We start from the raw sequence: 27,129 nt of genomic DNA, 5'->3' as shown, positions 1-27,129 counted from the left end.
AGAGAAATGGTTTTCATCTCAGAGCTGGAAAAAATACTTTTCGATTTTTTAAATTTTTATCTTATCAGCTCTAACAACAGAAGTCAGAGGGAACATATTTATTTCCTTTTGGCTCTAATGATGTTTTTAAATTAATTTAAGAGAAACAAAACTATACAGAAGAGAACGGAACAGAGGAAGGACAAGTGTTAACAAACGATGTGAAAAAAAATATACAGAACGAAATAATGGCTCAGGATAATAATAATAATGTTATGATGGTAAGGTAGATAAAAGATAACCAGCTGTGATGACAGAACTGCTGAAACCTGTAGGCTGTTACACCACACCAACAATATATGCAATCATTTATCCAATAGTTGTCAAACCATGTTGCTAAAACCCAAAAATGTGACTCTGTGAGCGATGCTACAGTTAGAGGATCATCACAGTCAGTAAGAATAATCCTCTGGGGACCATGAATGACTGTGATCCATCCAGTGGATGCTGGGATTTTTCAGTCTGGACCAAAGTGGTGGAACAACTGAGTGACTGAATGGCAGACATTGCTCTAAAAATCAGAAGGTTTTGTTGACTGTGCTGTACAGTGCTGATGGATCCTCCCCAGATTCCTGACCACTGGTTCTGGAAGTAGATAAACAAGCAAATGAAATCTTAGTGGAAGTGTTAAAATAAAATACTTCAGTGCTTTTAACTGTTTTTTATTGAGGATGATGTTCCTGAATGAGGAGCTGCTCACCTCGGGGCAGAACTGTTAAATTTGACAACAGTGTACTCAGTGTCCTCCACCTCCTCGTCCTCCTCCTCCTTCCTGAAGGGTCCAGCTGTTCTGATGTTGGAGTAGACAGCATCTGTCTGGTTCTTCAGGAAGCGGATGCTGGCATAGTAAAGGTCATCTTGTTCCACTGCATGATTGGGTGGACACTGTGAAAAAAAAAGTTGAGTGGGTAGAACATCTTATTGATCTTTTCATCAATCTGTTTTCCTTCACTTATTCTTGTCCCAGTCACGGTGTGCACCAGGTAAAGTAAAGTAGCCCAGAAGTCCTTTTTCCACAGGAGACTGGAAGCACCATCAACAGCCAAGCAGCATCTTCAGCATCTGTGGGTGAATCTCATTCGTCTTTGACACCCAACCTCCCCCAGTGACCTCAAACTTCAAACAGACCTCAAAAAAACCACTGATATCAGTGTGCTGAATCTGAGGGTGACCCAGGGTGACCAAACTCAGAGAGGACACTCCAAGCTTAAGTGTGTAGCCACAGAAAAAAAAAAATCACACCAGTGCTCAGCAGTCAAAGTCCAAGTCAAGTCATGGTGAACTTTATCGTCATTCACAGCATTCAGCAAGAAGCCCCCCCCAATGGAATTTCAAACCCAGGAAACCTGGGCTGTGAATTCACACTGCTTAGTCAACCTGCAGAGATTTCTCTGGAGTTTACACTGAGCTGTGTAACTTGTGTCTCACCTGTTGATCAGGTGTCTCTTCAGGCCCAGGTGGTTGCTTGGAGTTCCTCTTTTTCCTGGTCAAGAGAATTAATTAAAAACAAATAATAATAATAATAATAATAATAATAATAATAATAATAATAATAATAATAATAATATGGCTGCCAAACTGACTGGTAACATGACTAATTATTTTCAGGTACTAAACAAACATTGCTTTAGTAAAACAGATCCGCTCACCTCATCAGAAGGAAGACAGAGAGGAAAATGACAGCAAGGACAAGAAGGAGGGCGATGCCAGAGACTGCTGATTTCCATGCTTCAGAAGGAACTGACAAAAAAAAACAACAAACAAAAGTGTGTAAAGATGTTTTACCCCAATGGCCCCATAGAGTGTTTAGTATAATTCTCAACTCCACGAGACACCTGTGTGCTACGGTCTGTCTCTCTGCCTCCTGCTCTGTCTCTGCTGTGGCTGTCCCTGTGCAGTATCCCACCTGAGGGGTTTTGGGCCAGTATTGGACGTCCTGTGGTGAGTTGGCCTACGACTGGGGGAGGGTAGGCACCTGTGGTGAGGGCATGTGACACGATAGACTGCACCGTTTCCTGTGGTTTTGCTGCACTGATGGTGAGCAGTGATAACAACTGGCACTCCTTTGTGTAGTCTGCCTCTCTGCATCTGGCCTCTGCCTGGGTTTAACTCACACTGGGTATCATTAAACTGACACACACACCCATTACATCATGTAGTAGATTATGACATTTGACGTGAATATGTGGAACAAACATTTACCTGCCCTAACAGTCAGACGTAAGGTGGAGTTATTACGTCCTCTGCTGTTCTGGGCTTCACAGTAATAACTCCCACTGTGCTCAGCTCTGATGTTGGTGATGGTGAAGATCTGTCCTGAAGCTTTTGCTGAGTCATCATCCTCCTTGTACCAGGTATAATTAGCTGCTGGGTTAGCATCACTGCTACAGGTCAGATTCACAGAGCTGCCCTCCTTTATCTCAGCAGAGGGACTCACTGACACAGAGGGAAGCTTTGGAGCATCTGGTGAACAATTTAAAATCAATGATGATTGTACGGTTTGGAAGGACTCTTATTTTCCCAAAACATCGAAAGCTAAAAATAAAATCTTACTTACAGTGGACATCTATGAGTAGAGATGAGAAGTTCGTCTGTCCATACTGATTCTTAGACTTGCACCGGTAAAACCCTCTGTCCTCGGAGCTGATGGAGGAGAAATGATAAATGCCCGCTCGTCCTTGAAGCAGTGTTTGGTTCTCCTTGTACCAGGTATAATTAGCTGCTGGGTTAGCATCACTGCTACAGGTCAGATTCACTGAACTTCCCTCCTTTATCTCAGCAGAGGGACTCACTGACACAGAGGGAAGCTTTGGAGCATCTGGAGAACCATTTAAAATGAATGATGATCATACGGTTTGGAAGGACATGTATTTTGCCAAAAAAATCTTACTCTTATTAAAATAAAATCTTACTTACACAAGACATCTATGAGTAGAGTTGAGGAGTTAATCTGTCCATACTGATTCTCACATTTGCAGTGGTAAAACCCTCTGTCCTCAGATCTGATGGAGGAGAAATTATAAATGTCCTCTGGTCCTTGAAGCAATATTTGGTCCTCCTTGTACCAGGTGCAAGAGGCTGCTGGGTTAGCATCACTGCTACAGGTCAGAGTCACTGAACTTCCCTCCACTATCTCACCAGAGGGACTCACTGACACAGAGGGAAGCTTTGGAGCATCTGTATGTATGAATGCAGATTATTATGAGTTAACAGTGCAGAACTACTGTGGCTGATATTATTTTGAAATATCGTGTTATGTATGTAGCAAGATGTGGAAAGGTGACAGTGATCTGGTGAATGGAAGTCAGTTGAAGTTGATCACTGAACGACAGCAGCAGACAGAGAAACTGACACAGGCAGGTGAAGTCTGCTTCTTGTTAAATGAAAGTGATACTCCAGTGATTTAATGTTGTACGTCTGTAAACTTTGGAGACTCACTGATGGAAGCTGAAGCAGCAGAGATATATCCTGACCTCTGCTTCTTAATGTGGGTCAAACTCCAAAGATACTGATCCCACATTTCCCAGAATTCAGTGGCATTTTTAACCTTAGAAACTAGATAGTTTTGTACTGTCTCCTGAATGATCACCTTTATCAAACCACACAGCCCAGTTTGTACGCAGGTCTTAAGAAAGAAAGAAAGAAAGGAAGGAAGAAAGGAAGAAAAGAAGAAAGGAAGGAAGGAAGGAAGGAAGGACACTTCTTCAATAAAACTCACATTTCACATCAAAGCTGAACTCAGACGTTTTCCACCCCAGATCATTCTCAGCTGTGCAGTAATATGTTCCAGAGTCTGAGGACTGGATGCGCCAGAAGGAAAGTGATGCTTCATTGACAGGTTGAAGTTCTGAATTTCCATTAATCTTGTACCAGGTGTATCTAGCTGCTGGGTTAGCATCACTGCTACAGGTCAGAGTCACTGAACTTCCCTCCTCAACTTCACCAGAGGGACTCACTGTCACAGAGGGAGGATTAGGAGCATCTGGAGGAAGAGAACACGAGTACGACATCAAACCACAGCCTGTGTTATATGTTAGTACTTTAACATCAAAAAGAGATTTTTTTTAAACAATAGAAAAACTTTCTAAATTAATTTGATTGTAATTATTTAATATCTTCCAGGTACACAAATTAAACTGTGTAAGTGAATCACAGTGGTCAGAATAAATGTGCTTTGTTTATAAAAAAGCAGCTGAAAATGTGTAAAATGTAAAACTGGATTTGACTAGCTACTTAAAATTAGTAAAAAAGGAGGTATAAACTCACAAACTGAAGAAGAATGCAAAGACAGTACTCCTGCTATGCCACAGTGATACTTGTCTGTAGGATCAAATGGGCGTTGGTGAGAATATATTGCTCCGTTTCTTAATTTGTGTCCATTCTTGTACCAGATATAAGAAGAACTAACAAGTCGAGGACAATTGCTCTGACATCTTAAGTGCGTCCCTGTAGAATTCTGATAGATTTCTGTTGTCAAATGTACCCTGTCTGTGAACAACAAAGATAAAAGTTATTTTAGAGTCCACAAACACTCTAACAAATGCACACTGACATTTGAAGCTTCCATTAAAATTTTTACCTGTGACAAACAAAGTGACTCCAGGATCACCAGTATATTGCCCTCCTTGTTGGTTTGTTATAAACCTGAACTTGTACTCAGCTGAGTCGCTCTCTGTCAGGTTGTTTATTCTCAGAGTGCAGCTGCGTGGAGACAGACGACAGTCATACTGCACACGACCTGAATACTCAGGGTCTGTTTTCAGATTCTCATAACTCCATCCATATGTCATTCTTATAAACCAGAATGTTTCCTGAAGTTTATTAACATAGCCGTTCATTCTGTATGGGTATCTGTAGGTGCAGTGTATTTCCACTGTTGATCCTTTTGGGGCACAGATCTCAGTAGCAGTGTAAGTCACTCCCCAGCCATCCTGACCCTGCACCACTGTAACACAGAGCACATCAGAAAACACAGTCAGATTCTTAACACCAGAGAACAGATTGAATTTTACTTATTCAGTTTTGTAGAACTGAGCTACTTTTCCAAAACTCTACACATTGATGAGGATTCCTTCACACAGAGGGGAGGAACTCAGAGAAATCCCCTGCTGACTGACCGAGCTGACTGGTACCAGTCTGTGTATTACAGGACCAGCATGAACGCTGACCTTCAGGAAATGTGAGCCAGTGTTTGGTTTGTTGGTTCTGAGCTACTGTAGAAACATGCTGGTGTAACATGGCGGGTTCTGTGGAGGAGGACCTGCTCCATATGTAGATGTGAAGGGCTCATTCTAAGCAGTGATGATCAGTTTCAGGTGGTTAGACACTAATGAAAACATAATCAGGAATATTAGATTCCTTTCCATCCTCCTTTGCCTCCTTGGACAACAGGCCTCTTTTTCCAGGTAGATATTCCACAGTTACTCCAGTTGATCCACCGTCCACCATTTCCACTACCAGGGGACACAGACTGATAGGTACCGGTGTCGTGTAAAAAAACAAAAAAAACAAAAAGGGACATTAACCTCTTCCTGGGTTAGTTTTGGTTGTGCGATGGCAGATGCAGTTCCTTAGTGACATAAATGGAGCCTTCATTTTCCCAGGAGATTTCGTGCCCGGTGACAAACAGAGTTACAAAGTGAAATCCAATCTTCCACAGAACAAATCTAAACCCAGATTGTGTCATTGTTCCATAGTCATTACACTCTGCAATCAGTTTGATCTTCATAGAAACTTATTAACAGCAAAGTTTGTCTCTTTCCACTTTAAGATGTCCAGTGTTAAAGAGACAAAACTTAATATTTGGTGTTGCAGAGTTTGATATGACATGTATCACACTGCACAACTTTACAGCTGAAATCTAAAGCCACGGTGATCTGAAAACAAATGATTTCTTTATAATTTTCTTTCTCAAACTCACTTTACTTTGCTCTGATGAAGTGTAAATACAACATACATGTAGATGTACAGTACCTGGCACGGTGAGAAGAAGGACAACGAAGCCTCCTGCTGCTGCTGTTAAACTCATAGCTGCTCCTCTCAGCTCTGTGTGACTTCAAAACAAGTCTGCAGATAAATTATGTGAATAAGACGTAAACCTGTCACATCACAGACACAAAGAATCTGAAAGCAAAAGACAGAAGTCAAGCTGCAAAAAATACCCAACTTCCTTCCTCTTTATATCATTTACATGCATAATGAGCCAGATTCCAGTTGATTCAACTTAAAACAAAGAAATAACTTGTGGTTTGTGAAAACTATGAATTTCTTAATGTAATTTATTCATACCCCAGGGACATGGGACAGATCATTTAAAGAGACAAGAGAAAAGCCGAGACATTTCTTATTTCATCATCTGTGTGGGAACAGTTCAAAGTAACAAAGAACATTAACATCAAAAGTACAGGGAGTTGGCATCTTTACCCTGAAACAACATTCACACTGCTGACACACAAACACTGTACACACTGCAGGAGTTACCATCTTGCTGAAGCTAAGAGATCCTATCACTGTTCAGATGCACTTGAGCACATTTTTCTTCAGCTCAGTATAAAAACCAACCTGAACATGTTCTGTTTCTGAGGTTAACAGCTCAGGAGCCGACTGTTTATGAAGGAGATAACAGATTCTAACTGTCTGTGGGTTTTCTGATCTTAAAATACTTTAAACGTTGAAGTTACATTCTGTGCCTCTGGTCTGAGCTGACAGTGCTTTCAGTGACCCACGAGGGAAACTGCTGCTAAAAGCTGCTGATTCAGTCAGTGACACTGGTGATTCTCTGTTGTACTTTGTTTGCAGAGCTAACCTGCAGCTCAGAAAACGTTAGCCTGCTGATACACTAAAGGAAGAACATTTGAATTACTTGATAAACATCAGCATGTTTGTGTTGACTGTTGGTGGCCTGGTGGCAGGGCTGGACTGGGACAAAAAAACGGCCCTGGCATTTTTGGCTTAGACCGGCCCCGCATAATTATCGGTGCAAAACAAACTAACTTATGTATGTGTTCCCCGAAGCAATGTATTTTACTATTGTTACGTCTTGGCCTAGAGGAAACAATGGCGCAAAATTTAAAGGAAAAAACCCAGCTCTCAAAAACCAGCAGCAAACTCACAGTAACTACACATTCAATGGTTTATTTTAAATGCATCTAGCACACAAGGCCAGGAGCACGTTGGCTGACAGTCCACCTGGAAGTGGAGAGAGTTAGAGCCCCCAGTAAATGACAGCTTCAAGTATTTGGAATAGATTTCAGAAATATTATAACACTCTCTCTTCTCTCTCCTCAACTGCTACCTCAACAGCCTGGCTTGACTAGACAGGAAGAGAGGGACAGTTTATCACAATTTATTAAGTGATAAATACAAAACCTAAAAGACCAAATTAAAAATAAAAATATTTGGAACTATCTGGAAAAACTGTGCAACTATCTGAACCATCAAAACATTTAGTATCTTTAGGGTACATTTTTATTTTTTGATAATAATCAGAAAAATCTCACACTAACTGCAGTGATACTGTAGAAAAAACTCGCACGGAACAAAAACAAAACACAACTTAAGGCAACTGCTGCGACAGGAAATAACATTATTCACTGCTCTCCATTCTCATTTAATTCTACACGATTCACGTAGGTCACAGGTTTTGGCTTGAAAACGGCGAATTTCGCTGAAAGGTGAGTGATTCTCATGCCTGTCCATCACCTAAAAGTCCCGGTATTGTCCTAACATTACTACCTGCTTACCTGCTGTACCTGTGCTACACTTCCCTGGTCACTCTGTCCCTCGGGTTCCCTGTCAGCAGTCTCTGGCTGCTCCTCTCCCTGGAGGCTCCAGCGGCCCCTCCAGAGAACATGTCTGTTATTTTAGCACATTTTGCAGCGTCTATAGCGAGATTTTTTAAAATCTTTTAGTCCGCAACTTCTCCGCACCTCCTTTCTTCCGCTTCTCCATGGTTCCACGCTCAACACTATGAAACTGGCGGGGATCAGTGCAGAGAAAGGGGTGGGGCCACTCTGGTAAGCTACTGTATCCTGATTGGTTTAGTCCACTGTCTGTATTGAAGATGGATCAATGGGTCACCCCCTCTAAATTGTGGGCCGGTCTCAAAACAAACAAACAAACAATAAAAATATAAATATAAATAAAAATATTTTGTTGTTTGTATCACAAGCACTGCCGTTTGGTAAATTCCATTCACTGTGACTGATAAGAATCCAAAACTTTCATCCAATTTACAATTAGGTTCTGGTGCTTTACACCAAAAACACCTGGCTGTGTTCACAGGTGGTTCAGGTGCTTTGATCTGATGCACTGTGTGTAGAGACGACCTATGACTTAAAAACACAGGACATGACTCACACAGCATTTGAAAGAAAAAAAAACTACTACTAATTCTGAATCAGCAACACTGAGGCTTCGCCACTAGAGGACAGTGAAACATCACAGATACTGGATCAGGACCATGAAAAACATTTTACCATCCATTATTTTTGATTTTTCATTTTTACATTTTATAATTAAAATATGTGCATTTTGAATTGTTTACACAAATGAAGTTCAGTTAATCTTTGACATATCGCAGTGGCAAACTCTTCAAGGTGTCGTTAGGGTGTTGTACTAGCTGTAAATAATGGGCTTTTACTCTGAAAGGGCTTCATATTAGTGGACTACAGTCCATTCTGCTTCGATGAGTGAGCCCAGAGATTTACAGCTGCATCTTCACATCAGTAACATCTTATATCACATTCAGCTGTTGTACTGTGGCACATTTTATCCACAGAGTGAGAAACAGTACTCAGAAAAGAATAAAGTTTTATATTTGTCGTCATAGGTTTGTAAATAAAGTTATAAGATGAAAAATGAACACAGAAACTATGTAAAGCTGAGATCGATGTTGTTCTACTTTCTGTTCCCATCAGGTGAGTCCTGTCTTTGCTTCAGCTGCATCTAAAGGAGATCACACAAAGCCTGTGTAAAGTTACAGTTGTTGATGTGGCTATGAATCTGAAGCCTGCAGAAAATCACATTTTATTTATCATTCAAACTGTTTTTAATCATGTTTAAAACTAAATTATTTGATGAAATGTGATCTGGCCCAATACGTCACTGCTAAGTTGTATTTGAAATATAAATTCACTTCCCATCTTCTTCAGTTTCCAGAGGATTTATGAGCCGAGTTCTGATAAATGTGACATAAGTTTTGTAAGTGTTTAGAGCCTCAGTGTCTCTCACCTCCATCACCTCCACAGCTTCCTTTGGTTCAGTGTTTAAGCTCAGACTTTTCTGCTTCTTCCTGGATTGAAACAACAAATAGAAATTTAACATCATGAAATTCATGACACTCAAACTACAGGAAGTTTGAAGAAGAAAATCAAAGAGCAGTGACTGAACTGATGGATTTTTATTGTTTTACCTCATCCACAGATTGAAGAAAGACACACACAGTGGAATCAGCATCAGGACCACCAGAGTCAACCTGATGATGTTCAGAATCATCACTGTTTTCCCTAGAAATTGACAGCAACAGATCAGAGACATTAGCAGTGAGATTAGACGGATAAATCAGTTTGGCAGGTGATGCTGTCAGTCAGTGTCGTCCATGTTCAGTATGATGGAGGTCCCACTACACATCTACAGGGAGTGTGTGTCTGTGTGTAGGTCAGGATACATAACTCACCCGTCACAACCGTCAGATGGAAGGTGGAGTTATGACGTCCTCTGCTGTTCTGGGCTTCACAGTAATAACTCCCACTGTGCTCAGCTCTGATGTTGGTGATGATGAAGATCTGTCCTGAAGCTTTTGCTGAGTCTTCATCCTCCTTGTACCAGGTATAATTAGCTGCTGGGTTAGCATCACTGCTACAGGTCAGAGTCACTGAACTTCCCTCCACTATCTCACCAGAGGGACTCACTGACACAGAGGGAAGCTTTGGAGCATCTGGTGAACAATTTAAAATCCATGGACATTGTATGGTTTGGAAGGACTTGTATTTCGCCAAAAAAAATCTTACTCTTATAAAAATAAAATCTTACTTACAGTGGACATCTATGAGTAGAGTTGAGGAATTAATCTGTCCATATTGATTCACACATTTGCAGTGGTAAAAACCTCTGTCCTCAGAAATGAGGGAAGGGAAATGATAAACACCTTCTGGTCCCTGAAGCAGTGTTTGGTTCTCTTTGTACCAGGTGCAAGAGGCTGCTGGGTTAGCATCACTGCTACAGGTCAGAGTCACTGAACTTCCCTCCACTATCTCACCAGAGGGACTCACTGACACAGAGGGAAGCTTTGGAGCATCTGTATGTATGAATGCAGATTATTATGAGTTGACAGTGCAGAACTACTGTGGCTGATATTATTTTGAAATATTTTGTTATGTATGTAGCAGGATGTGGAAAGGTGACAGTGGTCTGGTGAATGGAAGTCAGTTGAAGTTGATCAGTGAACGACAGCAGCAGACAGAGAAACTGACACAGGCAGGTGAAGTCTGTACGCAGGTCTTTAAAAAGAAAGAAAGAAAGAAAGAAAGCTTCTTCAATAAAACTCACATTTCACATCAATAAAGCTCAACTCAGACATGTTGTTCCCCAGATCATTCTCAGCTGTGCAGTAATATGTTCCAGAGTCTGAGGACTGGATGGAGCTGAAGGAAAGTGATGCTTCATTGACAGGTTGAAGTTCTGGATTTCCATTTATCTTGTACCAGGTATAATTAGCTGCTGGGTTAGCATCACTGCTACAGGTCAGAGTCACTGAATGACCCTCCTCAACTTCATCAGAGGGACTCACTGTCACAGAGGGAGGATTAGGAGCATCTGGAGGAAGAGAACACGAGTACGACATCAAACCACAGCCTGTTTTACATGTTAGAACTTTAACTTCAAAAGGAGAATTTTTCTAAAATAGAAAAACTTAATTCATTTCATTTCAAAAATTTGATTGTAATTATTCAATAATACCTTCCTGGCACCTGAATTAAACTGTGTAAGTGAATCACAGTGGTCAGAATAAATGAACTTTGTTTATGAAAAACAGCTGAAAATGTGTAAGATGTAAAAATGGATTTGATTTATTCTAAAGTTAGTTTAAAATTTCCATCAGATTATATTTTAGTGAAAAAGGAGGAGTAAACTCACAAACTGGAGGAGAACGCAAAGACTCTTGTCCTTCTATAGCACAGTGATACTTGTCTGTAGGATCAAATGGGCGTTGGTGAGAATATGTTTCTCCATTTCTTAATTTGTGTCCATTCTTGTACCAGATGTAGGACGATGATGAAGGACGGACATGTCGAGGACAACTGCTCTGACAGCTTAGCTCTGTCTCAGTAGAATACTCATTGATTCTTGTTGTCACATGCACCTCGTCTGTGAACAACAAAGATAAATGTTATTTTAGAGTCAACAAACACTCTAACAAATGCACACTGACATTTGAAACTAACTTCCAATAAAAAATTTTACCTGTGACAAACAAAGTGACTCCAGGCACACCAGTATATTGCCCTCCTTTTTGGTTTGTTATGAACCTGAACTTGTACTCAGCTGAGTCGCTCTTTCTCAGGTTGTTTATTCTCAGAGTGCAGGTGCGTAGAGGACGACAGTCATACTGCACACGACCTGAATACGCTGGGTCTGTTTCCAGATCCACATAATCCTCATGATTCTGTTTTGTAAACCAGAATCTTTTCTGAACTGTAGTAACATAGTGTGAGTATCTGTAGGTGCAGTGTATTTCCACTGTTGATCCTTTTGGGACACAGAGCTCAGTAGCAGAGTAAGTCACTCCCCAGCCATCCTGACCCTGCACCACTGTAACACAGAGCACATCAGAAAACACCAGAGAACAGATTGAATTTTACTTATTCAGTTTTGTAGAACTGAGCTACTTTTCCAAAACTCTACACATTGATGAGGATTCCTTCACACAGAGGGGAGGAACTCAGAGAAATCCCCTGCTGACTGACCGAGCTGACTGGTACCAGTCTGTGTATTACAGGACCAGCATGAACGCTGACCGTCAGGAAACGTGAGCCAGTGTTTGGTTTGTTAGTTCTGAGCTACTGTAGAAACATGCTGGTGTAACATGGCGGGTTCTGTGGAGGAGGACCTGCTCCATATGTAGATATGAAGGGCTCATTCTAAGCAGTGATGATCAGTTTCAGGTGGTTAGACACTAATGAAAACATAATCAGGAATATTAGATTCCTTTCCATCCTCCTTTGCCTCCTTGGACAACAGGCCTCTTTTTCCAGGTAGATATTCCACAGTTACTCCAGATGATCCACCGTCCACCATTTCCACTACCAGGGGACATGGACTGATAGGTACCGGTGTCGTGTAAAAAAAAAAAAAAAGAGACATTAACCTCTTCCTGAGATAGTTTTGGTCGCGCGATGGCAGATGCAGTTTCTTAGTGACATAAATGGAGCCTTCATTTTCCCAGGAGATTTCGTGCCCGGTGACAAACAGAGTTACAAAGTGAAATCCAATCTTACACAGAACAAATCTAAACGCAGATTGTGTCATTGTTCCATAGTCATTACACTCTGCAATCAGTTTGATCTTCATAGAAACTTATTAACAACAACGTTTGTCTCTTTCCACTTTAAGATGTCCAGTGTTAAAGAGACAAAACTTCATATTTGGTGTTGCAGGGTTTGATATGACATGTATCACACTGCACAACTTTACAGCTGAAATCTATGTTCTTCTTTCTCAAACTCACTTTACGTTGCTCTGATGAAGTGTAAATACCTGACGACAGACATGTAGATGTACAGTACCTGGCACGGTGAGAAGAAGGACAACGAAGCCTCCTGCTGCTGCTGTTAAACTCATAGCTGCTCCTCTCAGCTCTGTGTGACTTCAAAACAAGTCTGCAGATAAATTATGTGAATAAGACGTAAACCTGTCACATCACAGGCACAAAGAATCTGAAAGCAAAAGACAGAAGTCAAGCTGTTCAAAAAATAAATCCCTCTTCCTTCCTCTTTATATCATCAGCACAGTGAGCAAGATTCCAGTTGATTCAACTTAAAACAAAGAAATAACTTGTGGTTTGTGAAAACTATGAATTTCTTAATGTAATTTATTCATACCCCAGGGACATGGGACAGATCAGTTAAAGAGACAAGAGAAAAACTGAGACATTTCTTATTTCATCATCTGTGTGGGAACAGTTCAAAGTGACAAAGAATATAAACATCAAAAGTACAGGGAGTTGGCATCTTTACCCTGAAACAACATTCACACTGCTGACACACAAACACTGTACACACTGCAGGAGTTACCATCTTGCTGAAGCTAAGAGATACTATCACTGTTCAGATGCACTTCAGCACATTTTTCTTCATTCTTCATTTTTCTTCAGCTCAGTATAAAAAACCAACCTGAACATGTTCTGTTTCTAAGGTTAACAGCTCAGGAGCCGACTGTTTATGAAAGACATAACAGATTCTAACTGTCTGTGGGTTGGGTTTTTTTTTTTTGGTCTTTTTTTATACAGTAAAGAAGGAAGTAAGCCTACCACTTAACATCAAACACTTCTGTCTCTACTGTCAGTGTAAAAAAAATAAATAAAAGGCATTAAAAATATTTTGTTATTTGTGTCACAAGCACTGCCATTTATTAAATTTCATTCACTGTGACTGCTAAGAATCAAAAACTTGGTTCTGAAGGTGTCATTAGGGTGTTGTACTAGCTGTAAATAATGGGCTTTTACTGTGAAAGGGCTTCATATTAGTGAACTACAGTCAATTTTGCTTCGATGAGTGAGCCCAGAGATTTACAGCTGCATCTTCATATCAGTAACATCTTATATCACATTCAGCTGTTGTACTGTGGCACATTTCATCCATAGAGTGAGAAACAGTACTCAGAAAAGAATAAAGTTTAATATTTGTCGTCATAGGTTTGTAAATAAAGTTATAAGATGAAAAATGAACAGAGGAACTATGTAAAGCTGAGATCGACGTTGTTCTACTTTCTGTTCCCATCAGGTGAGTCCTGTCTTTGCTTCAGCTGCATCTAAAGGAGATCACACAAAGCCTGTGTAAAGTTACAGTTCTTGATGTGGCTATGAATCTGAAGCCTGCAGAAAATCACATTTCATTTATTATTAAAAGTGTAATATTAAGTGTTTAGAGCCTCAGTGTCTCTCACCTCCATCACCTCCACAGCTTCCTTTGGTTCAGTGTTTAAGCTCAGACTTTTCTCCTTCTTCCTGGATTGAAACGACAAATAGAAATTTAACATCATGAAATTCATGACACTCAAACTACAGGAAGTTTGATGAAGAAAATCAAAGAGCAGTGACTGAAATGATGGATTTTTATTGTTTTACCTCATCCACAGATTGAAGACAGACAGACACAGTGGAATCAGCATCAGGACCACCAGAGTCAACCTGATGATGTTCAGAATCATCACTGTTTTCCCTAGAAATTGACAGCAACAGATCAGAGACATCAGCAGTGAGATTAGACGGATAAATCAGTTTGGCAGGTGATGCTGTCAGTCAGTCAGTCAGTGTCGTCCATGTTCAGTATGATGGAGGTCCCACTACACATCTACAGGGAGTCTGTGTGTGTGTGTGTGTGTGTGTGTGTGTGTGTGTGTGTGTGTGTGTGTGTGTGTGTGCGTGTGCGTGTGCGTGTGCGTGTGTGTGTGTGTGTGTGTGTGTGTGTGTCTGTGTCTGTGTCTGTGTAGGTCAGGATATAGAACTCACCCGTCACAACAGTCAGATGGAAGGTGGAGTTATCACGTCCTCTGCTGTTCTGGGCTTCACAGTAATAACTCCCACTGTGCTCAGCTCTGATGTTGGTGATGATGAAGATCTGTCCTGAAGCTTTTACTGAGTCTTCATCCTCCTTGTACCAGGTATAATTAGCTGCTGGGTTAGCATCACTGCTACAGGTCAGAGTCACTGAACTTCCCTCCTTTATCTCAGCAGAGGGACTCACTGACACAGAGGGAAGCTTTGGAGCATCTGGTGAACAATTTAAAATCCATGATGATTGTACGGTTTGGGAGGACTTGTATTTTGCCAAAACATCAAGATATAACATAAGACCTCACTTACACAGGACATCTACAAGTAGAGATGATGAGTTCTTGTGTCCATACTGATTCTCACATTTGCAATGATAAAACCCACTGTCCTCAGAACTGAGGGAAGGGAAGTGATAAACGCCTTCTGGTCCCTGAAGCAGTGTTTGGTTCTCCTTGAACCAGGTGCAGGAGGCTGCTGGGTTAGCATCACTGCTACAGGTCAGATTCACTGAACTTCCCTCCTTTATCTCACCAGAGGGACTCACTGACACAGAGGGAAGCTTTGGAGCATCTGTATGTGTGAATATAGGTTATTATGAGCTGACAGTGCAGAACTACTGTGGCTCTAAAAATCTACAAAGCCTGCTGCCCACATTTTACAAACCACACAGCCCAGATTGTAATGCAAGGCTTTTGAAATAAAAACATAAAAGCGCCTCTTTAATAAAAGACTGTGACAGATTCGGTCTCTCTGGACCTAATAACATGTATTTCACATCAATAACGATGAACTCAGACTGATCTGAAATCCTGAGATTCTCTTTTCGTCAAAGTTTCGCTTTTTTACATATGTTTATGAGCTTTGGTGCAGCAAAAAGGTGTGTGTGTGTGTGTGTGTGTGTGTGTGTGTGTGTGTGTGTGTGTGTGTGTGTGTGTGTGTGTGTGTGTGTGTGTGTGTGTATGTAAAGGTCAGGATACAAAACTTACCTGTGCTAACAGTCAGATGTAAGGTGGAGTTATTACGTCCTCTGCTGTTCTGGGCTTCACAGTAATAACTCCCACTGTGCTCAGCTCTGATGTTGGTGATGATGAAGATCTGTCCTGAAGCTTTTGCTGAGTCATCATCCTCCTTGTACCAGGTATAATTAGCTGCTGGGTTAGCATCACTGCTACAGGTCAGAGTCACTGAACTTCCCTCCTTTATCTCAGCAGAGGGACTCACTGACACAGAGGGAAGCTTTGGAGCATCTGTGGAAAATATGTAGAGAAACACAACATTTTGTACACAGACCTGAGAATAATCAAAGTAAAGCTCTCTGTTATTTCTGTTTTATTAAGTGCTAAAAAAAAATACACTTGATTTTCTTCACTGACACCCACTGTCTGTACTTTTACTCTCAGAGTGTCTCAGTGATTTTCTGTTGTCTTCTACTTACACTGGACATCTAAGAACAGAGGTTCAGAGCTGATCTGTCCATACTGATTCTCAGACTTGCACTGGTAAAACCCTCTGTCCTCAGAGCTGATGGAGGAGAAATGATAAATGTCCTCTGGTCCTTGAAGCAGTGTTTGGTTCTCCTTGTACCAGGTATAATCAGCTGCTGGGTTAGCATCACTGCTACAGGTCAGAGTCACTGAACTTCCCTCCACTATCTCACCAGAGGGACTCACTGACACAGAGGGAAGCTTTGGAGCATCTGTATGTATGAAAGCAGATTATTATGAGTTGACAGTGCAGAACTACTGTGGCTGATATTATTTTGAAATATTTTGCTTGTTGACAGTTGACAGTGGTCTGGTGAATGGAAGTCAGTTGAACTTGATGCCAAAGGTGAATGGAAGCATAAAAATCTACTGCACCTGCTCACTGAACTACAGCAGCAGACAGAGAAGCTGACACAGAAGACATTATAGAGCAGCTTCCACAGGAAGATGAGTATACTAAATTTCAAGTGTAAAATCAGTGAAGTGTTTCTTTAATGAAAGACAGAGACTGTGACAGATTCAATCTCTCTGTTCCTAATAACATGTATTTCACTCACATTTCACATCAATAAAGGTGAGCTCAGACATAATCGTCCCCAGGTCATTCTCAGCCGTACATAAATAGTTTCCAGAGTTTGAGGACTGGATGGACAAAAATAAAAGTGATTGTTCTTTGACAGGTTGAACTTTTGAATTTCTATTTATGTTTAACCAGGTGTATTTGGCTGGTGGGTTAGCATCACTGCTACAGGTCAGATTCACGGAACGACCCTCCTCGATTTCACCAGAGGGAGTCACTGTCACAGAGGGAGGATTGGGAGCATCTGGAGGAAGAGAAACAGAAAACAATGTTGAAAACGTCATTTTTAATTTTTTTTTCAATAATTCAATTACTCCTTCCACACACGAATTATGTATTAAATTGCATAACCGAATCATGTGGTCAGAATAAATTTGCTTTGTTTATGAAAAGATTTAATACTGCATTTGATTTATGGTAAAACAGTTCCTTTAAAATTTCCACCAGATTCGATTACGGTGAAAAAAGAGGTGTAAACTCACACACTGGGAGAGAATACAAAAACGTTTGTCCGTCTATAGCACAGTGATACTTGTCTGCAGGATCAAATGGGCCTCGGTGATAATACATTTCTCCTTCTCTAAATTTCTCTCCGTTCTTGTACCAGCTATAGGAATGATGGACATCTTGCTGACACTGGATGTGACATTTCAGTTCTGTCAAGTTTGGATCATCACTGAATTTTGGCGTCACGTCTATGTGGAGCTTGTCGCCTGTGTACAGGAAACATGTTATGTTAGACTGTCAACATGCACACTGCCAACTTCACCACGACGTTTGAAGCTAACTTCCGCTGAACATTTTACCTGTGACAAACAAAGTGAATCCAGGTGAGCCAAGATATTTCCCTCCTGGTCGGTTTGCTATGAACCTGAACCTGTACTCAGCTGAGTCGCTCTCTCTCAGGTCTCTGATTCTCAGAGTGCAGCCGTGTGAGCGATAACAGGGATAATCCACACGACCTGAATACGCTGGGTCTGTATTCAGATCCACATCAACCGCGTAGCTCTCTGTTATCAACCTTTTCTGGACTAAGGGAACATAGCCATGGGTTGTGGGTGGGTCTCTGTATGTGATGTGTATTTCCACCGTTGATCCTTTTGGGGCACAGAGCTCAGTAGGAGAGTAAGTCACATCCCAGTCATCCTGACCCTGTACCACTGTAACACAGAGCACATCAGAAAACACAGTCAGATCCATAACATCAGCTCAACCACAGACTTATTTTTACTTAAGAACTCAAATCATTTTCCAAAAACCACTTCTAGGGATGTCAAACCATTCCCTTCACACAGAGAGGAGGAACTCAGTGAAATCACGTGCTGAGACGACTGAGTGGAGTGAAAACCTACAGACTGTTATCAGCCTGTGTGTTAAAGGACCAGTGCGTAGGATTCAGTGGCATCTCGTGATGAGGTTGCAGATTTCAACCACCTGAACTCGCCGCCCCTCACCCCTTCCTTTCCAGTCATGTAGCAGAACCTTCGGTGGCCTTCAGATAACATGAAAACGCAAAAGGCTCTCTCAAGAGAAAGAGGCTGGTGTGTTGATTCTGGGCAACTGTGGAAACATGGCAGGGCAACCATGGCGAGCTACGTGGAGGAGGACCTGCCCCCTACGTGGGAATGAAGGCCTCATTGTGAGCTAACAACACAGAACACAGAAAACAAGAGTCTTTGTTTCTGTGATTTATACACAAATGAAAATATTATTATGGATTTTATATTTCATTTCTGACAGTAGATCCCCCTGAATTCTACACACCGGTCCTTTAAACCACACCAGCCTCCAGGAACAAGACAGGAGGTCCAGCACATGAGCCGAAACCTGTCACCAGTTCCATCAACAAGCTTTGTTTCGCATGAGCAGTGTCTATTAAATGACAAGAAATTAAGCCAGCTTCACTTCATACTGTGAGAATGTCCATCAAATTCTTTCACAGTGCAGAACTGAGGTAACACTCAAAAAAAAAGTAATATCCTTTTCCTGTTTTGGTTGCGCAATGGCAGATGCATTTCCCTGGTCCAGTTTTAAATAGATCAAAGTGAATATTTGGTGTTACAGTCAAAGTTTTAATTATATGCTATGTATCACACTGAACAACTTTAACAGCTGAAATCTAAAAACACTGGTCTGAAAATGATTTGTTAATATTTTTCTCTCTTGAACTCACTTTACGTTGCTCTGACCAAGTGTAAATATGTTCCATCATACATGTAGATGTACAGTACCTGGCACAGTGAGAAGAAGGACAACGAAGCCTCCTGCTGCTGCTGTTAAACTCATAGTTGCTCCTCTCAGTTCTGTGAATATCAAGACAACTCTGCAGATAAAAAATGTGAATAAGACGTAAACCGGTCACATCACAGACACGAAGAATCTGGAAGCAAAAGACACGCGGCAAGCTGTTGTAACATAAACCCATCCTCCTTCTTCTGTTAATCTGCATCCATAATGAGCCAGACAACGGTGGGTTAAATTGATAATAAAAACTAAATTTAGAAGAGTGTAAGGATCTAGTTTTGTGGCTTACCAAACCTGTTCACAGCACACACCCCGGGGACAGGACGCAGATCATTCAGAGAGACCAGAGAAAAAGTGTGACATATTTAATCTCATCATCTGTGTAGGAACAGTTCATTTCCTCCAAAAACATGAAAAAGCACATACACACAAACGTTAACATTAATACAGAGATAAACCAAAGAACACTTTAAAAATGAAAAGCAAATTAAATGACAATACTGTAAGTAAGGTTAAATATAGTAAAAGTTTTTAGGTAAAAGAAAATCAGCTTTACTTTATGTGTAAAGGTAAAAAATTCTTATCTTAAAATCCACCCAGAAGAGAGGGGGCCGGCGTCACGTGCTATTCTTATTAAATGTTCTTGTTAGAAACCCTTCCTCTGCTCTTTGTAGATAAAATGACCTGGTCGCTCTGCGCCTGATTCAATCATTCATCCAGTCACTTTGCTGATTTCAATCAGTTCCGTTCAACATCGAAATGCAGTCACCCACCACGTAGTGCTGCTTTGGCGTGAAGATAACGGATCCTATCACTGTTCAGATGCACTTGAGCACATAAAACAGTAAGTGAACACATCACTGTTCAGCTCAGAAAACGTTAGCCTGCTGACACACTAAACGAAGAACATTTGAATTACTTGATAAACATCAGCATGTTTGTGTTGACTGTTGGTGGCCTGGTGGTTAAGAGGCCTACCACTTAACCACACCCAGACTGATACAGAGTTTTTGATGAACATCAAACACTTTTCTCTCTTTACACATCTTTTCTGCCTCTGTCTCTACTGTCAGTGGAAAAAAATAAAAGCCATTAAAAATATTTTGTTGTTTGTGTCACAAGCACTGCCATTTAGTAAATTCCATTCACTGTGACTGATAAGAATCCAAAACTTTTATCCAATTCACAGTTTGGTTCTGAAGCCACTGAAGGTTCCTCCAGCTTGGTCGTGCTTTACACCAAATTCACCTGGATGTGTTCACAGGTGGTTCAGGTGCTTTGATTTGATGCACTGCATGTAGAGATGATCTATGACTTAAAAACACAGGAAATGACTCACACAGCATTTGAAAGAAAAAAAAAACACAGCACAAGTGCAGCAAAAGAAAACAACTACTAATTGTGAATCAGCAACACTGAGGCTTCACCACTAGAAGACAGTGAAACATCACAGATACTGGATCAAACTCTTTAAGGTGTCATTAGGGTGTTGCACAAGCTATCAATAATTTTGAAAGGGCTTTTATTCTGAAACAGCTTTATATTGGTGAACTACAGTCCATTCTGCTTCGATGAGTGAGCCCAGAGATTTACAGCTGCATCTTCATATCAGTAACATCTTAAATCCTGTGTAAATGCTGTGGCACATTTCATCCATAGAGTGAGAAAAAACAGAAATATTACTCTGAACACAAGAAAACAAATGTGTGTAAATAAAGTTATAAGATGAAAAACGAACAGAGAAACTATGTAAAGCTGAGATCGACGATGTTCTACTTTCTGCTCCCATCAGGTGAGTCCTGTCTTTGCTTCAACTGCATCTAAAGGAGATCACACAAAGCCTGTGTAAAGTTCCAGTTGTTGATGTGGCTATGAATCTGAAGCCTGCAGAAAATCACATTTCATTTATTATTAAAAGTGTAATATTAAGTGTTTAGAGCCTCAGTGTCTCTCACCTCCATCACCTCCACAGCTTCCTTTGGTTCAGTGTTTAAGCTCAGACTTTTCTCCTTCTTCCTGGATTGAAACGACAAATAGAAATTTAACATCATGAAATTCATGACACTCAAACCACAGGAAGTTTGAAGAAGAAAATCAAAGAGCAGTGACTGAACTGATGGATTTTTATTGTTTTACCTCATCCACAGATTGAAGAAAGACAGACACAGTGGAATCAGCATCAGGACCACCAGAGTCAACCTGATGATGTTCAGAATCATCACTGTTTTCCCTAGAAATTGACAGCAACAGATCAGAGACATCAGCAGTGAGATTAGATGGATAAATCAGTTTGGCAGGTGATGCTGTCAGTCAGTGTCGTCCATGTTCAGTATGATGGAGGTCCCACTACACATCTACAGGGAGACTGTGTGTGTGTGTGTCTGTGTCTTTGTGTGTGTAGGTCAGGATATAGAACTCACCCGTCACAACAGTCAGATGTAAGGTGGAGTTATTACGTCCTCTGCTGTTCTGGGCTTCACAGTAATAACTCCCACTGTGCTCAGCTGTGACGTTGGTGATGATGAAGATCTGTCCTGAAGCTTTTGCTGAGTCTTCATCCTCCTTGTACCAGGTATAATCAGCTGCTGGGTTAGCATCACTGCTACAGGTCAGAGTCACTGAACTTCCCTCCACTATCTCACCAGAGGGACTCACTGACACAGAGGGAAGCTTTGGAGCATCTGTGGAAAATATGTAGACAAACACAACATTTTCTACACAAACCAGATAATAATAAAAGTAAAGCTCTTTGTTATTTCTGTTTTTTTAAAGTGCTAAAAAAATAAACTTGATTTTCTTCATTGTTATCATGTGTGAAAGTGACAACTGCAAATTCTCTACGGCTGCCTTTAAAGTCTGCAGCTGTTGGACTGTTCTCAGTGTTGCTGTTGTATTAAATGACGTTGTTATAAACTGAAACTCATCAGATTTTAACACCATCTGTACTTTTACTCTCAGAGTGTCTCATTAATTTTCTGTTGTCTTCTACTTACACTGGACATCTAAGAACAGAGGTTCAGAGCTGATCTGTCCATACTGATTCTCAGACTTGCACTGGTAAAACCCTCTGTCCTCAGAGCTGATGGAGGAGAAATGGTAAATGTCCTCTGGTCCTTGAAGCAGTGTTTGGTTCTCCTTGTACCAGGTATAATCAGCTGCTGGGTTAGCATCACTGCTACAGGTCAGAGTCACTGAACTTCCCTCCACTGTCTCACCAGAGGGACTCACTGACAGGGTGGACGTCTGTGGACCATCTGGAACAGATGTTTTGACACAGATTTGTATGAACTGAAGCAGCATCAGCTGCAGCATCTGAAAGTTTACAGCAGGTCTTTGCTTTGGTTAAACAGATGCAACACACTCTGACAGATTAAAGCTGTTCATTTTTAATAAGAGGTTTTTACTCACATTTCACATTAATGAAGATAAAATTAGATGTCCTCCTCCCCAGATCATTCTCAGCTGTGCAGTAATACTGTCCAGAGTCAGAGGACTGGATGGAGCTGAAGACGAGCTGTGGTTCTTTCCTCAGCAGTGATTGGTTGTTTTTGTACCAGGTGTACACAGTGGGGGAGTTAGCATCACTGCTACAGCTGAGAGTCACTGAACTGTTCTTCATAATGTCACCAGGGGGACTCACCCACACTGTGGGAACCCTCGGAGCATCTGCAGGATATAAACATACGTTAACATGAGAATATGTTTTGATAGAGAACAGACTCTTAACTGTTTGCTGCTGTCCACAGTGCTGATCCTGGATCTGTCCCAGGTACTCACCATCTCACATAACTGTGAAAATCACAGGGGCAAGAAAACTGCTGCCTATTTACACATCCAGCAGACACAAAGCCACGCCCACATTCATTTGGAGTGTTTGTTTCCAGCTGATCAATCTACGTCTAATATTCACATTGATCGGAGCTGCTTTAAAGGATGAGGCTGCTGATTTTCTGTATTTTTCTTATTGTCAATAAATATCATGAAAAGACCAAAGCAGTGAGTGTACCTTACTAATTCATGTTGTCTATGTATTCATAGTCTGATTTAGATTATTCATCTGTGCCACAGAGCTCCATTGTTGTCCACACTGCTACCCTGGGTGACATGTTTCTCCATATGGGCACAACGGTTTATTTCCAAAACGCTCCACAGACAAATAATGCTGATCAATTCTGCAGTTTCAGTAGAGCAGAGGCCACTTTGTATAAGAACACAGTTCTGTTGTTGTGTATCATATCACAAGCTTTTGACATTGGTGTTAATGTTCTTGGGACAGAGTTGGATCAGTACACTGAGGATAAATATACTGTACGTCACCAATGTCAGAGACATTTCTGAGAATTTTCTACAGGAGCTGCAAGATGATTCTCAGCACACCTGAGGCCCGTTGGTGTTTTTGGTCTGTTCATGGGATTTTTGACAATAATCAAAAATTCAATCCTTTAAAGTTTAAACCAGATGATGTTTTGCTTGTGACACAGTGGAGTAAACTCACACACTGGAGGAGAGCGGTAACCCTCATAAGCACAGGAAAAACTGTCCTCAGGATCAAAGAGTCGTCTTAATGAATGAGATGTTTCTCCCTGGATCATGTTTCCATTCTCATACCAGACAAAGGAAGAACGACCAGGAAGAAGACAGCTGCTGTGACAAACCAGTGTTGGACCAGTAGAAGACCAGATCACCTGCACCTGTACACGTGGTTCTGTGAACAAGAAACACAAATGTCATATAAAGTGAACTGCCAACAACACACACAGCTGCCTGTACAACTTCACCCTCTTGTGGCCAGTGGATAAAAGTGCAACCTCTCACAATGAACTGTAAACACATTAAGCAGCATGTGATCATTTGTGAGTGGGTATGTTCAGACTGTCGTCCTTATCAATATCAACCCACCATGAACAATATACCACTTTCCTATTAACACATTTTCTCATCCATGTTCTCATTTTCTCATCCATGTTCTCAGGCTCCATTTGTTTAAAATTGCTTTTACTTCATCATTCCACTAAATTCAGCTTCATTAACAACATAATGAGTTTGTGTTCGTCAGTACCTGTGACGGTCAGAGTTGTACCAGGTAAACCACTCTGCCATTCAGACGACTGTGTTTTGAATTTGAAGCGATACTCAGCTGAATCACTCTCTCTCAGGTCAGTGATTCTCAGAGTGGAGCGTCCTGTCGTCGTTTCAAAGACCTGGACACGACCTGCATACAGGGAGTCTTCACTAAGGTCCACAGGTTGTCTGCAATAACTCCCCGAACGATAACATTCAGCATTGAACCAGAACTTAGATGTAACAGATCTATAACTGTTGTATGAGCAGGAAATGTCCACTGATGATCCTTTAAAGGCACAGATGCTTCTGTCAGTGTACGTCACTCTGTTGCATGAATCACCATAGACACCTGAAACATGAAATAGTTTTGATTATCACTATGAAAACTATACTCTCCACTGCACTAATTCACAGCTGGTTGTATTGCTGTGGGCAGGCTTAGCTAAGAAAGTTCAAACTCACACACTGAAGGAGAGGGTAAATCCTCGTGTCCTTCTACAGCACAGGAAACGCTGTCTTCATAATAAAAGTAACCTGAATGATCATTTGTTTTTCCCCCAGTTTTCTGTCCATTCTTGTACCAGATGTAGGAGGGATGATTAGGAAGATCACAACTGCTGCTACACCTCAGATCTGACCACGTGCAAGAGTAAAGAAAGCACCTTGATGATGAGCTCACCTTCACCTGCAAACCTGGATATATAAAGACACAGAGACATCACTGTAGACAGAACTGTCCACACAGACAAATGATAATCGATGCAGAGATTCAGGCTCTAACTTCTATAGTCTCCAACACTAATGTTACCTGTGACTGACAAAGTGACTCCTGGTGAACCAGTAAATGCACCACCTGGTTGGTTTGTTATGAACATGAACTTGTACTGAGCTGAGTCGCTCTCTCTCAGGTCTCTGATTGTCAAAGTGCAGTCGTCCTCACCACAGTGATACTGCACACGACCTGCATACGCTGAGTCTGTTCTCACATCCACACGTTCTTCATCCTGGAATTTAGTAAACCAGAATCTTCTCTCAACTGTGGTTTCATGGCCATTCATTCTGGGTGGGTATCTGTAGGAGCAGCGTATTTCCACTGTTGATCCTTTTAAGGCGCAGATCTGAGTAAGAGAGTAAGTCACTCCCCAGCCATCCTGACCATGTACCACTGTAAGAAAAAACAACATCTTCAGGTTCTAATCCTGTGTCTGAACTATTTGTTTGTCTTGAAACATGTTAAATATGCATCAAAAATAATGTTTGAGTATTTTTATACCAAATTCCTCTTTTTCATGCAAAGCTTGATGAATCATCTTGAACTCAGACACAGTCAGATAAATGAGATATAATCTCCCACATGTTTTAGACAGATAAAAAGCAGAACATGAATTATTATGTCATTTCCTGTTTGTGGTCGGATCAGGAGGATGAAACTACAGAGAAATTCAAATCACTGATGTGTAACATCACACCTCCAGTCTGTGAAACCTATTAATGTGAAGTCCCATCATGTTACAGAAATATCACACAGAGGTCTGAACATCACATCACATGTTAACTGGGTTTGCAGGGTTTAGTGCACATGTATGGTGATAATGAAGAGCTGGTATCGTTGAGTTAAAGAAAATGAGAAACAGCCAAACCTGCTCAGTCACTGGCTGCAATGCTTCACTGGTTTCTCTGCTTTTTACAGTGTTTAGGATATTTTCTCTGTAAAAGGTGAACTCTGCTGTTGTTGAGCCTAATTTTTCATTTTTCAGCCTTTCATCATTTCATCTTTTCATCATCAACACATGGAAACCTCTCTCCATATCAGCACAGCGCTCAGACCACAGAACCCAGATAACACTTACAGATAACAGTCCACACAAAGCACAAAGCTCTGAATCAAAGGAACATCTTGACTTTCTTCTTCCTTTAACTGGCACTGGTTTCTCTTTGCTTAACATTTGACCTGATTTTCTTCCACTGACTAATCTGAAGTTCCTGCGAGCTGAGATACAAATGAAGAGGTTTGAAAAGTAACATTTTCTACTATGATTTATTTCATATCTCCAACTTCGCACCAAGTGCTGTAAATGTCTGCTGTTTGTGTCACAGCGACGATCATTCAATAAACTGAGCTTAAACCCTCAAAGTCCTTCAGCTAAAATCAGAGTGCTGTGTGAATGTAGAGGTACAGTACCTGACACACAGAGAACAAACACAACGAATCCACTCCATGCTGCTGTTAAGCTCATAGCTGCAACTCTCCGTCTTCTAAAACCTGTCGCATCTGCTCTCAGGACACTTCAGTCCTGGGAAGTTCTCACAGTTGTATGATCACTTGTTGAGATATGATCTAATTTCCTTCCTCTTTACATCATTAATATGCGTGGACAGTCTGTGCATCCCCGACATGAAATAAAAACATCGCTACGCATGAACTTTCCATCGTGCTGCAGAGAGTGAAAGAGACTTTGTGGCCAGTTCGCACCCAAACCACCCATCTCACAGCAGCCCACCATGAGGCCTTCTGTCTGAAAAGATGAAAAATTTCACTTTAAAATGCACATTTAAAAAATAAATGGAAATTTAAACAATTGACCACATTGTCCAATACTTGTTTTATAGGCCCATGAATAGTTGAGCTGTTGAAGATACATGGCTACTACACATTAACACACAGTTCACACATGAACATGCATTAACAGACTGATGCTCTAATGTTTCTTTGTTTTCTTGCACCTCATTGAATCAGAGCTAACACAGAAATTAAACAGGGCAAAATAAGACATTCAGCTCCGTTTGCATCAGATAAAAACCTCTAAACTCTCAGACACAGATAAACAGCAGTAACATACCTTGATGTCGGTCTCGACTGGAGATAAACTCCCGTTATAACCTGCTCGTTCATCCTTATTATCACCTGCTTCTGTCCGCGCGCTCTGCGTCACCGTTTCTGAAGT

At 41.0% G+C, this 27,129-nt stretch overlaps 1 protein-coding gene across 1 annotated transcript; it reads right to left on the bottom strand.

Annotated features, from left to right (window-relative positions):
• Positions 1 to 83: 83 nt before the first annotated feature.
• Positions 84 to 26,535, bottom strand: LOC121181350 (sialoadhesin-like). Its single transcript, XM_041037273.1, has 28 exons — positions 26,367 to 26,535; positions 24,993 to 25,349; positions 24,647 to 24,877; positions 24,180 to 24,533; positions 23,616 to 23,825; positions 22,529 to 22,786; positions 22,114 to 22,374; positions 21,541 to 21,801; positions 21,257 to 21,350; positions 21,076 to 21,136; positions 20,897 to 20,940; positions 19,108 to 19,199; positions 17,683 to 18,036; positions 17,359 to 17,589; positions 16,854 to 17,120; positions 16,248 to 16,508; positions 15,941 to 16,059; positions 15,122 to 15,263; positions 14,917 to 15,028; positions 10,588 to 10,742; positions 10,076 to 10,336; positions 9,865 to 9,976; positions 2,597 to 2,745; positions 2,242 to 2,502; positions 1,689 to 1,779; positions 1,468 to 1,522; positions 740 to 924; positions 84 to 624 (listed from the first exon to the last, which is right to left on the bottom strand). The coding sequence occupies exons 1-28, from the start codon at positions 26,419 to 26,421 to the stop codon at positions 558 to 560; spliced, it is 5,100 nt and encodes a 1,699-aa protein (XP_040893207.1). The 5' UTR covers positions 26,422 to 26,535; the 3' UTR covers positions 84 to 557.
• Positions 26,536 to 27,129: the final 594 nt, after the last annotated feature.

The sequence above is a fragment of the Toxotes jaculatrix genome, chromosome 4, assembly GCF_017976425.1.
Source record: "Toxotes jaculatrix isolate fToxJac2 chromosome 4, fToxJac2.pri, whole genome shotgun sequence".
Taxonomy (NCBI): domain Eukaryota; kingdom Metazoa; phylum Chordata; class Actinopteri; family Toxotidae; genus Toxotes; species Toxotes jaculatrix.
The sequence above is the reverse complement of the archived record's forward strand: the minus strand, read 5'-3'. Positions and strand labels throughout refer to the sequence as shown.

Bases quoted from the DNA above. Each gene is read 5' to 3' on its own strand.
- LOC121181350 (XM_041037273.1), bottom strand. From the start codon at position 26,421: ATGAGCTTAACAGCAGCATGGAGTGGATTCGTTGTGTTTGTTCTCTGT. The intron at 16,509-16,853 runs GTGAGTGAAATA...TCATACATACAG, and splicing joins CACCTTTATTGATGTGAAAT to ATGCTCCAAAGCTTCCCTCT. The intron at 9,977-10,075 runs GTAAGTAAGATT...ATTGTTCACCAG, and splicing joins TCTACTCATAGATGTCCACT to ATGCTCCAAAGCTTCCCTCT.